Source organism: Oncorhynchus clarkii, chromosome 10 (assembly GCF_045791955.1).
Source record: "Oncorhynchus clarkii lewisi isolate Uvic-CL-2024 chromosome 10, UVic_Ocla_1.0, whole genome shotgun sequence".
In the NCBI taxonomy this organism is placed as follows: Eukaryota; Metazoa; Chordata; class Actinopteri; order Salmoniformes; family Salmonidae; genus Oncorhynchus; species Oncorhynchus clarkii.
In genome coordinates, this window is record NC_092156.1 from 76,137,096 (window position 1) to 76,150,717 (window position 13,622).

The 13,622-nt window shown below is 42.8% G+C and overlaps 1 protein-coding gene across 10 annotated transcripts in view; it reads left to right on the forward strand.

The window, feature by feature from the left end:
- LOC139419148 (lysine-specific demethylase 4C-like) overlaps positions 1-12,453 on the forward strand; it is a 49,668-nt gene extending 37,215 nt beyond the window's left edge. For 8 of the 10 annotated variants that reach the window (XM_071169114.1, XM_071169115.1, XM_071169119.1 and 5 more), the window contains 2 exons: positions 5,588-5,680; positions 12,190-12,453. In XM_071169114.1, the coding sequence (XP_071025215.1) occupies positions 5,588-5,680; positions 12,190-12,357 (261 nt within the window). In that variant the 3' untranslated portion in view covers positions 12,358-12,453. Of the gene's footprint in view, positions 1-5,587; positions 5,681-12,189 lie in introns of those variants that run through there. The other 2 variants (XM_071169118.1, XR_011635385.1) reach the window with 2 other exon arrangements.
- Positions 12,454-13,622: the final 1,169 nt, after the last annotated feature.

Sequence of the window (13,622 nt, forward strand, 5' to 3'; positions counted from 1 at the left end):
TTAAAAGTGAATTTGTGGAATTTCTTTCCTTAACCTCTCTAGGGGGTGTGAGACGGTAGCGTCCCACCTGGCCAACATCCAGTGAAATTGCAGAGCGCCAAATTCACAAACAGAAATACTCGTTATAAAAATTAATAACATGCAAGTGTTATACATCGGTTTAATGATTAACTTCTTGTTAATCCAACCACGGTGTCACATTTCCAAAAGGCTTTACGGCGAAAGCAAACCATGCGATTATCTGAGAACAGCACCCAGCATACAAATCATTACAAACAGTTACCAGCCAAGTAGAGGAGAAACACAAGTCAGAAATAGTGATAAAATGAATCACTTACCTTTGATGATCTTCATATGGTTGCGCACTCACAAGATTCCCATTTACTCAATAAATGTTTGTTTTATTCGTACATCTTTATATCCAAAAACCTCCGTTTTGTTCAGTAATCCACAGGATCAAAGGCAGTCACAACAGGTAAACGAAAAATCCGAAAAGTATCAGTAAAGTTCGTTAGAAACATGTCAAACAATGTTTATAATCAATCCTCAGGTTGTTTTTTAGTCATAATAATCAACAATATTTCAACCAGACAAAAGCTTCGTCAATATAAAAGGAAAACAAGAAAGGCTCTCAGTCGCGTGCATGAAAAACCTCTGGGACACGGCAGTGTCCACTCATTCAGACTGCTCTTACTCCCTCATTTTTCAGAATACAAGCCTGAAACAATTTCTAAAGACATCTTCTAGTGGAAGTGCAATTTGAGTCCTAAGTCAATGGAATTTGTATAGGCAGTCAATGGAAAACTACAAACATAAAAAAATCCCACTTCCTGGATGGATTTTTCTCAGGTTTTCGCCTGCCATTTGAGTTCTGTTATACTCACAGACATTATTATAACAGTTTTAGAAACTTTGGAGTGTTTTCTATCCAAATATACTAATTATATACATATCCGAGCTTCTGGGTCTGAGTAGCAGGCAGTTTACTTTGGGCACGCTTTTCATCCGGAGGTGAAAATAGTGCCCCCTACCCCTTGTGAGGTTAATGCGTTTGAGCCAATCTGTTACGGGTGGTATACAGAAGACAGCCCTATTTGGTAAAAGACCAAGTCCATATTATGGCAAGAACAGCTCAAATCAGCAAAGAGAAACGACAGGCCATCATTACTTTAAGACATGAAGGTCAGTCAGTTCAGAAAATTAAGAACTTTGAAAGTTTCTTCAAGTGCAGTCGCAAAAACCATCAAGCGCTATGATGAAACTGGCTCTCATGAGGACCGCCACAGGAAAGGAAGACCCAGAGTTACCTCTGCTGCAGAGGATAAGTTCATTAGAGGTAACTGGCTCTCATGAGGACCGCCACAGGAAAGGAAGACCCAGAGTTACCTCTGCTGCAGAGGATAAGTTCATTAGAGGTAACTGTCTCTCATGAGGACCGCCACAGGAAAGGAAGACCCAGAGTTACCTCTGCTGCAGAGGATAAGTTCATTAGAGGTAACTGTCTCTCATGAGGACCGCCACAGGAAAGGAAGACCCAGAGTTACCTCTGCTGCAGAGGATAAGTTCATTAGAGGTAACTGTCTCTCATGAGGACCGCCACAGGAAAGGAAGACCCAGAGTTACCTCTGCTGCAGAGGATACATTTATTAGAGGTAACTGCACCTCAGATTGCAGCCCAAATAAATGCTTCACAGAGTTCTAAAAAACAGACACATCTCAACATCAACTGTTCAGAGGAGACTGAGTGAATCAGGCCTTCATGGTCCAATTGCTGCATCCATACACTTATTTGACTTTTGTGACACACTGCAGCCATTACTTAAAGGTGTTAGACCAGAACCAGAACCGGACACACTGCACCAGTTACATACAGGTGTTAGACCAGAACCAGAACCAAGGCAGGACACACTGCACCCATACAGGTGTTAGACCAGAACCAGAACCAAGACAGGACGCACTGCAACCATTACATGCAGGTGTTAGACCAGAACCAGAACCAAGACAGGACACACTGCACCCATACAGGTGTTAGACCAGAACCAGAACCAAGACAAGACACACTGCACCCATACAGGTGTTAGACCAGAACCAGAACCAAGACAGGACACACTGCAGCTGTTACATACAGGTGTTAGACCAGAACCAAGACAGGACACACTGCAGCTGTTACATACAGGTGTTAGACCAGAACCAGAACCAAGGCAGGACACACTGCACCCATACAGGTGTTAGACCAGAACCAGAACCAAGACAGTACACACTGCACCCATACAGGTGTTAGACCAGAACCAGAACCAAGACAGGACACACTGCAGCTGTTACATACAGGTGTTAGACCAGAACCAAGACAGGACACACTGCAGCTGTTACATACAGGTGTTAGACCAGAACCAGAACCAAGGCAGGACACACTGCACCCATACAGGTGTTAGACCAGAACCAGAACCAAGACAGGACACACTGCAGCTGTTACATACAGGTGTTAGACCAGAACCAAGACAGGACACACTGCAGCTGTTACATACAGGTGTTAGACCAGAACCAGAACCAAGGCAGGACACACTGCACCCATACAGGTGTTAGACCAGAACCAGAACCAAGACAGGACACACTGCACCCATACAGGTGTTAGACCAGAACCAGAACCAAGACAGGACACACTGCAGCCGTTACATACAGGTGTTAGACCAGAACCAGAACCAAGACGGGACACACTGCACCCATTACATACAGGTGTTAGACCAGAACCAGGACGGGACACGGGGCAGTAAACGGAACTCACTCAACTTTTGTCATCTTTAGCCCCCTGAACTCAGTGACTTTAACCAGTCTGTAAGTTCTATGTAGAGAGAAAGAGAGACTGGCAAAGAGAGGGAGAGGATTGAGAAAACAGATGGAGAGATAGCGAGAGAGAGAGGGAGAGCGTGAGAGATGATGGAGGAGAATGAGGTGGCGATGATCTGCATTATTTAAACATGATGAAATATTCACCAAGTCAAGATGGTGGAGAAACAACCACTTTTAGTTCTCTCTCTGTGGGAACGCGTGTTATGTTGCACAACTGCCTCTGACGCACGGGGGGCTGCTCTGTGACGACGGTTTAGAAAAGTGTTAACGGGGAAAAAAACCTTCTTCCACACGTTTAGGTGGGGAGAGGTGGAGAGAGGTGGGTTAAGGTGGAGAGAGGTGGGTTAAGGTGGAGAGAGGTGGGTTAAGGTGGAGAGAGGTGGGTTAAGGTGGAGAGAGGTGGGTTAAGGTGGAGAGGTGGAGAGAGGTGGGTTAAGGTGGAGAGAGGTGGAGAGAGGTGGGTTGAGGTGGAGAGAGGTGGGTTGAGGTGGAGAGAGGTGGGTTGAGGTGGAGAGAGGTGGGTTGAGATGGAGAGAGGTGGGTTGAGGTGGAGAGAGGTGGGTTGAGGTGGAGAGAGGTGGGTTGAGGTGGAGAGAGGTGGGTTGAGGTGGAGAGAGGTGGAGAGAGGTGGGTTGAGGTGGAGAGAGGTGGGTTGAGGTGGAGAGAGGTGGGTTGAGGTGGAGAGAGGTGGGTTAAGGTGGAGAGAGGTGGAGAGAGGTGGGTTAAGGTGGAGAGAGGTGGGTTAAGGTGGAGAGAGAGGTGGAGAGAGGTGGAGAGGGGTGGGTTAAGGTGGAGAGAGATGGGTTAAGGTGGAGAGAGGTGGGTTGAGGTGACGAGAATTGGGTTAAGGTGGAGAGAGGTGGGTTAAGGTGGAGAGAGGTGGGTTAAGGTGGAGAGCGGTGGGTTAAGGTGGAGAGAGGTGGGTTAAGGTGGAGAGAGGTGGGTTGAGGTGGAGAGGTGGGTTGAGGTGGAGAGAGGTGGGTTGAGGTGGAGAGAGGTGGGTTGAGGTGGAGAGAGGTGGGTTGAGGTGGAGAGAGGTGGGTTGAGGTGGAGAGGTGGGTTAAGGTGGAGAGAGGTGGGTTAAGGTGGAGAGAGGTGGGTTAAGGTGGAGAGAGGTGGGTTGAGGTGGAGAGAGGTGGGTTGAGGTGGAGAGAGGTGGGTTAAGGTGGAGAGAGGTGGGTTAAGGTGGAGAGAGGTGGGTTAAGGTGGAGAGAGGTGGGTTAAGGTGGAAAGAGGTGGGTTAAGGTGGAGAGAGGTGGGTTAAGGTGGAGAGAGGTGGGTTAAGGTGGAGAGAGATGGGTTAAGGTGGAGAGAGGTGGGTTGAGGTGGAGAGGTGGGTTAAGGTGGAGAGGTGGGTTAAGGTGGAGAGAGGTGGGTTAAGGTGGAGAGAGGTGGGTTAAGATGGAGAGAGGTGGGTTGAGGTGGAGAGGTGGGTTGAGGTGGAGAGGTGGGTTAAGGTGGAGAGAGGTGGGTTAAGGTGGAGAGAGGTGGGTTAAGGTGGAGAGAGGTGGGTTAAGGTGGAGAGAGGTGGGTTAAGGTGGAGAGAGGTGGGTTAAGGTGGAGAGAGGTGGGTTAAGGTGGAGAGAGAGGTGGAGAGAGGTGGAGAGGGGTGGGTTTAAGGTGGAGAGAGGTGGAGAGGGGTGGGTTTAAGGTGGAGAGATGGGTTAAGGTGGAGAGAGGTGGAGAGAGGTGGGTTGAGGTGATGAGAATTGGGTTAAGGTGGAGAGAGGTGGGTTAAGGTGGAGAGAGGTGGAGAGAGGTGGAGAGAGGTGGGTTAAGGTGGAGAGATGGGTGGAGAGAGGTGGGTTGAGGTGGAGAGAGGTGGAGAGAGGTGGGTTAAGGTGGAGAGAGGGGGGTTAAGGTGGAGAGAGGGGGGTTGAGGTGGAGAGAGGTGGGTTAAGGTGGAGAGAGGTGGGTTAAGGTGGAGAGAGGTGGGTTAAGGTGGAGAGAGTTGGGTTAAGGTGGAGAGAGGTGGGTTAAGGTGGAGAGAGGTGGAGAGATGTGGAGAGAGGTGGGTTAAGGTGGAGAGAGAGGTGGGTTAAGGTGGAGAGAGGTGGAGATATGTGGAGAGAGGTGGGTTAAGGTGGAGAGAGATGGGTTAAGGTGGAGAGAGGTGGGTTAAGGTGGCGAGAGATGGGTTGAGGTGGAGAGAGGTGGGTTAAGGTGGCGAGGGGTGGGTTGAGGTGGAGAGAGGTGGGTTAAGGTGGAGAGAGGTGGGTTAAGGTGGAGAGAGGTGGGTTGAGGTGGAGAGATAGGTGGGTTAAGGTGGACAGAGGTGGGTTAAGGTGGAGAGGGGTGGGTTAAGGTGGAGAGGGGTGGGTTAAGGTATGCCTAAACCACTCTCTGATGCAGGTACTGCTCAGTGATGCCAGATGGGAGGTTTTATAATGTGTAAATTGTCCTTTTAATAGCTTTGATAGGTAGATGGAGGTTTAATCATATTTAATAACTTTAATAGGTAGATGGAGGTTTAACAATATTTAATAACTTTAAGAGGTAGATGGAGGTTTAATCATATTTAATAACTTTAATAGGTAGATGGATAGACAGAAGGTTTAATAGGTTTGATAGTAACTTAACATTAGTATTAAGTAGTGGTCAGATATTAAATCAACATTTCATCTAACCATGAGGAAGAGTGTGTAGAAATAAATATATCACATTTATGGACAGAAACTGAATATAACTGGATTATATAATATTAATAAGTGTGTGTGTGTGTGTGTGTGGGGTTTCCCAGGTGGAGTTTGAGGATGGTTCCCAGGTGGTAGCTAAGCGAGAGGATGTCTATACTCTGGATGAAGACCTTCCCAAAAAGGTGAAAGGGCGACTCGTAAGTACTGCACTCGCTAAACATCTACTGGCCTGTGTGGTTCTGTATTGTTTATAGTGTGATATGATGCTATTATACACTACATGACCAAAAGTATGTGGATAGATATAGATATATACTATACTAGAATGTATAGACTCTGATCTATATACTATACTAGACTGACTGTATCTACTATACTAGACTGACTGTATCTACTATACTAGACTGACTGTATGGACTCTGATCTATATACTATACTACTATACTAGACTGACTGTATATACTATACTAGACTGACTATGGACTCGGATCTATATACTATACTAGACTGACTGTATCTACTATACTAGACTGACTGTATCTACTATACTAGACTGACTGTATCTACTATACTAGACTGACTGTATGGACTCTGATCTATTTACTATACTACTATACTAGACTGACTGTATCTACTATACTAGACTGACTGTATCTACTATACTAGACTGACTGTATCTACTATACTAGACTGACTGTATCTACTGTACTAGACTGACTGCATCTACTATACTAGACTGACTGTATCTACTATACTAGACTGACTGTATCTACTATACTAGACTGACTGTATCTACTATACTAGACTGACTGTATGGACTCTGATCTATATACTATACTACTATACTAGACTGACTGTATATACTATACTAGACTGACTATGGACTCGGATCTATATACTATACTAGACTGACTGTATCTACTATACTAGACTGACTGTATCTACTATACTAGACTGACTGTATCTACTATACTAGACTGACTGTATGGACTCTGATCTATATACTATACTACTATACTAGACTGACTGTATCTACTATACTAGACTGACTGTATCTACTATACTAGACTGACTGTATCTACTATACTAGACTGACTGTATCTACTATACTAGACTGACTGTATCTACTGTACTAGACTGACTGTATCTACTATACTAGACTGACTGTATCTACTATACTAGACTGACTGTATCTACTATACTAGACTGACTGTATCTACTATACTAGACTGACTATATCTACTATACTAGACTGACTGTATCTACTATACTAGACTGACTGTATCTACTATACTAGACTGACTGTATCTACTATACTAGACTGACTGTATCTACTATACTGACTGTATCTACTATACTAGACTGACTATGGACTCGGATCTATATACTATACTTGACTCACTGTATGGATTGATCTACAGTGGGGCAAAAAAGTATTTAGTCAGCCACCAATTGTGCAAGTTCTCCCACTTAAAAATATGAGAGAGGCCAGTAATTTTCATCATAGGTACACTTCAACTATGACAGACAAAATGAGAAAATAAATCCAGAAAATCACATTGTAGGATTTTTAATGAATTTATTTGCAAATTATGGTGGAAAATAAGTATTTGGTCACCTACAAACAAGCAAGATTTCTGGCTCTCACAGACCTGTAACTTCTTCTTTAAGAGGCTCCTCTGTCCTTTACTTGTTACCTGTATTAATGGCACCTGTTTGAACTTGTTATCAGTATAAAAGACACCTGTCCACAACCTCAAACAGTCACACTCCAAACTCCACTATGGCCAAGACCAAAGAGCTGTCAAAGGACACCATACTAGACTGACCAGATCTACTATACTAACTGACTGTGTCTACTATACTAGACTGACTGTATCTACTATACTAGACTGACTGTATCTACTATACTAGACTGACTGTATCTACTATACTAGACTGACTGTATCTACTAGACTGACTGTATCTACTATACTAGACTGACTGTATCTACTATACTAGACTGACTGTATCTACTATACTAGACTGACTGTATCTACTATACTAGACTGACTGTATCTACTATACTAGACTGACTGTATCTACCATACTAGACTGACTATATCTACTATACTAGACTGACTGTATCTACTATACTAGACTGACTGTATCTACTAGACTGACTGTATCTACTATACTAGACTGACTGTATCTACTAGACTGACTGTATCTACGGTACTAGACTGACTGTATCTACGGTACTAGACTGACTGTATCTACGGTACTAGACTGACTGTATCTACTAGACTGACTGTATCTACTAGACTGACTGTATCTACGGTACTAGACTGACTGTATCTACTATACTAGACTGACTGTATCTACTAGACTGACTGTATCTACTAGACTGACTGTATCTACGGTACTAGACTGACTGTATCTACTATACTAGACTGACTGTATCTACTATACTAGACTGTATCTACTAGACTGACTGTATCTACGGTACTAGACTGACTGTATCTACTATACTAGACTGACTGTATCTACTATACTAGACTGACTGTATCTACTATACTAGACTGACTGTATCTACTAGACTGACTGTATCTACTAGACTGACTGTATCTACTAGACTGACTGTATCTACTATACTAGACTGACTGTATATACTATACTAGACTGACTGTATCTACTATACTAGACTGACTGTATCTACTAGACTGACTGTATCTACTATACTAGACTGACTGTATCTACTAGACTGACTGTATCTACTAGACTGACTGTATCTACTATACTAGACTGACTGTATCTACTATACTAGACTGACTGTATCTACTATACTAGACTGTATCTACTAGACTGACTGTATCTACGGTACTAGACTGACTGTATCTACTATACTAGACTGACTGTATCTACTATACTAGACTGACTGTATCTACTATACTAGACTGACTGTATCTACTAGACTGACTGTATCTACTAGACTGACTGTATCTACTATACTAGACTGACTGTATCTACTAGACTAGACTGACTGTATCTACTATACTAGACTGTATCTACTAGACTGACTGTATCTACTATACTAGACTGACTGTATCTACTCTACTAGACTGACTGTATCTACTATACTAGACTGACTGTATCTACTATACTAGACTGACTGTATCTACTAGACTGACTGTATCTACTATACTAGACTGACTGTATCTACTATACTAGACTGACTATATCTACTATACTAGACTGACTGTATCTACTAGACTAGACTGACTGTATCTACTAGACTAGACTGACTGTATCTACTATACTAGACTGACTGTATCTACTCTACTAGACTGACTGTATCCACTATACTAGACTGACTGTATCTACTATACTAGACTGACTGTATCTACTATACTAGACTGACTGTATCTACTATACTAGACTGACTGTATCTACTATACTAGACTGACTGTATCTACTATACTAGACTGACTGTATCTACTAGACTGACTGTATCTACTATACTAGACTGACTGTATCTACTATACTAGACTGACTGTATCTACTATACTAGACTGACTGTATCTACTATACTAGACTGACTGTATCTACTGTACTAGACTGACTGTATCTACTATACTAGACTGACTGTATCTACTATACTAGACTGACTGTATCTACTATACTAGACTGACTGTATCTACTATACTAGACTGACTGTATCTACTATACTAGACTGACTATATCTACTATACTAGACTGACTGTATCTACTATACTAGACTGACTGTATCTACTATACTAGACTGACTGTATCTACTATACTGACTGTATCTACTATACTAGACTGACTATGGACTCGGATCTATATACTATACTTGACTCACTGTATGGATTGATCTACAGTGGGGCAAAAAAGTATTTAGTCAGCCACCAATTGTGCAAGTTCTCCCACTTAAAAATATGAGAGAGGCCTGTAATTTTCATCATAGGTACACTTCAACTATGACAGACAAAATGAGAAAATAAATCCAGAAAATCACATTGTAGGATTTTTAATGAATTTATTTGCAAATTATGGTGGAAAATAAGTATTTGGTCACCTACAAACAAGCAAGATTTCTGGCTCTCACAGACCTGTAACTTCTTCTTTAAGAGGCTCCTCTGTCCTTTACTTGTTACCTGTATTAATGGCACCTGTTTGAACTTGTTATCAGTATAAAAGACACCTGTCCACAACCTCAAACAGTCACACTCCAAACTCCACTATGGCCAAGACCAAAGAGCTGTCAAAGGACACCATACTAGACTGACCAGATCTACTATACTAACTGACTGTGTCTACTATACTAGACTGACTGTATCTACTATACTAGACTGACTGTATCTACTATACTAGACTGACTGTATCTACTATACTAGACTGACTGTATCTACTAGACTGACTGTATCTACTATACTAGACTGACTGTATCTACTATACTAGACTGACTGTATCTACTATACTAGACTGACTGTATCTACTATACTAGACTGACTGTATCTACTATACTAGACTGACTGTATCTACCATACTAGACTGACTATATCTACTATACTAGACTGACTGTATCTACTATACTAGACTGACTGTATCTACTAGACTGACTGTATCTACTATACTAGACTGACTGTATCTACTACACTGACTGTATCTACGGTACTAGACTGACTGTATCTACGGTACTAGACTGACTGTATCTACGGTACTAGACTGACTGTATCTACTAGACTGACTGTATCTACTAGACTGACTGTATCTACGGTACTAGACTGACTGTATCTACTATACTAGACTGACTGTATCTACTAGACTGACTGTATCTACTAGACTGACTGTATCTACGGTACTAGACTGACTGTATCTACTATACTAGACTGACTGTATCTACTATACTAGACTGTATCTACTAGACTGACTGTATCTACGGTACTAGACTGACTGTATCTACTATACTAGACTGACTGTATCTACTATACTAGACTGACTGTATCTACTATACTAGACTGACTGTATCTACTAGACTGACTGTATCTACTAGACTGACTGTATCTACTAGACTGACTGTATCTACTATACTAGACTGACTGTATATACTATACTAGACTGACTGTATCTACTATACTAGACTGACTGTATCTACTAGACTGACTGTATCTACTATACTAGACTGACTGTATCTACTAGACTGACTGTATCTACTAGACTGACTGTATCTACTATACTAGACTGACTGTATCTACTATACTAGACTGACTGTATCTACTATACTAGACTGTATCTACTAGACTGACTGTATCTACGGTACTAGACTGACTGTATCTACTTTACTAGACTGACTGTATCTACTATACTAGACTGTATCTACTATACTAGACTGACTGTATCTACTAGACTGACTGTATCTACTAGACTGACTGTATCTACTATACTAGACTGACTGTATCTACTAGACTAGACTGACTGTATCTACTATACTAGACTGACTGTATCTACTCTACTAGACTGACTGTATCTACTATACTAGACTGACTGTATCTACTATACTAGACTGACTGTATCTACTAGACTGACTGTATCTACTATACTAGACTGACTGTATCTACTATACTAGACTGACTGTATCTACTATACTAGACTGACTATATCTACTATACTAGACTGACTGTATCTACTAGACTAGACTGACTGTATCTACTAGACTAGACTGACTGTATCTACTATACTAGACTGACTGTATCTACTCTACTAGACTGACTGTATCTACTATACTAGACTGACTGTATCTACTATACTAGACTGACTGTATCTACTATACTAGACTGACTGTATCTACTATACTAGACTGACTGTATCTACTATACTAGACTGACTGTATCTACTAGACTGACTGTATCTACTATACTAGACTGACTGTATCTACTATACTAGACTGACTGTATCTACTATACTAGACTGACTGTATCTACTATACTAGACTGACTGTATCTACTATACTAGACTGACTGTATCTACTATACTAGACTGACTGTATCTACTAGACTGACTGTATCTACTATACTAGACTGACTGTATCTACTATACTAGACTGACTGTATGGACTCTGACTCTATGTACCACATTTGTACCTGTATGTTTATCTCCTTCTCTCCTCCCTCTCATCTCTCTCCTCCCTCTCATCTCTCTCCTCCCTCTCTCTCCTCTCTCCTTCTCTCCTCCCTCTCCTCTCTCCTTCTCTCCTCCCTCTCCTTCTCTCCTCCCTCTCATCTCTCTCCTCCCTCTCATCTCTCTCCTCCCTCTCTCTCCTCTCTCCTTCTCTCCTCCCTCTCCTCTCTCCTTCTCTCCTCCCTCTCTCTCCTCTCTCCTTCTCTCCTCTCTCCTTCTCTCCTCTCTCCTTCTCTCCTCCCTCTCCTTCTCTCCTCCCTCTCCTCTCCTTCTCTCCTCCCTCTCATCTCTCTCCTCCCTCTCATCTCTCTCCTCCCTCTCTCCTCTCTCCTTCTCTCCTCCCTCTCCTCTCTCCTTCTCTCCTCCCTCTCCTTCTCTCCTTCTCTCCTCTCTCTCCTCTCTCCTTCTCTCCTCTCTCCTTCTCTCTCCTTCTCTCCTCCCTCTCCGTCTCTCCTCCCTCTCACCTTCTCTCCTCCATCTCCTTCTCTCCTCCCTTTCCTTCTCTCCTCCCTTTCCTTCTCTCCAGTCGACGGCATCCAGCATGCGTTTCCAGGACGCCTTCTTCACGACCCAGGGAGAGAGGAAGAGACAGAGAACGCCCAACTCCCGTTTCCAGAAAGACTATGTGGCCCTCCCAGGCCTCCTTACCGCCAGCCAGAGCACATGGGAGCCCCGCAGCCCTAAAGGGAAATGATAGAGGGGTGGAGAGGTGGATGGAGTGATGACAAATGAATGCACTGATGTATGTGTGCGTGGGTGTAGCTGTAGGATGTGAAGGTGTGTGTGTGTGTGTGTGTGTGTGTGTGTGTCGGGGGGGGGGTAGGAAAGAGGGCTGGGCAGAGGACCATTTTGATTGGACTGTATTGTCCTGAAGAAAGGTTATCATGCGCGTTGTGGTGGTTTCCCAGTGCTTTCTCATAAGTCAGGGAATTCAAAACAACAACAACAACAACAAATATTTGTCACCTGAGTTGCGTTTTTTTAAAATAATAAAACGGAGCTTCTTCTTCTTCTAAACAAGCCTACAATACAGTAACGTTTTGGAATCTGTTGTATCTACATGAGGATTTGGAATCTGTTGTGTCTACATGAGGATTTGGAATCTGTTGTATCTACATGAGGATTTGGAATCTGTTGTATCTACATGAGGATTTGGAATCTGTTGTGTCTACATGAGGATTTATTTTTTAATATGAATGCATCCCCAGTCCCAGCCTGTGGCCCAAATGGCACCCTATTCCCTATATACTGGGCCCTGGTTTAAAAGTAGTGCACTTCTATAAGGGAATAAGGTGCTATTTGGGAGGCTGTCCCAGTATTTTCCCTCTCCGCATGTCAGCTGTCTTCTGCTACTTCTTCTCCTCGGCCGCGTCTCCATACTCTCAGAGCGGCTTCCTCTCCTCATTTCCTTGTATACTCGTCTCCTTTCCTTGTATCCTCCATTTCACACTGACCCCGAAAGGACTGGACAGGTCGTTTTTAACATTGCTTTAATTTGTCTGGGTCTTGCCAGATCAGTGCAGATTAAGTCGAGGAGTTGAGGAAAAAGGAGACGAGAAGAGGAAGCAACCAGAGTTGCTACTGTCGCTGTGTTGAATAAAAACACGGTGATCTAATTATTTAATTTAATATTTGTATTTATTTTTGGGGGCTTTCAAAAAAAGTTAAAGTATTGCTAACTGCTGTAAGGAAACCAATAAATAACTTCCATGTCCTGCTTTGTTTGTTATGATTTGACGAGGCAGGAGGGAGCGATGAGGCAGGAGGGAGCGATGAGGCAGGACTGAGCGTGATGTTGTATAGGTAGAATGAATGATTTGACGAGGCAGGAGTGAGCGTGTTGTATAGGTAGAGTGAATGATTTGATGAGGCAGGAGTGAGCGTGTTGTTGTAAAGGTAGAATGAATGATTTGACGAGACAGGAGTGAGCGTGTTGTATAGGTAGAATGAATGATTTGA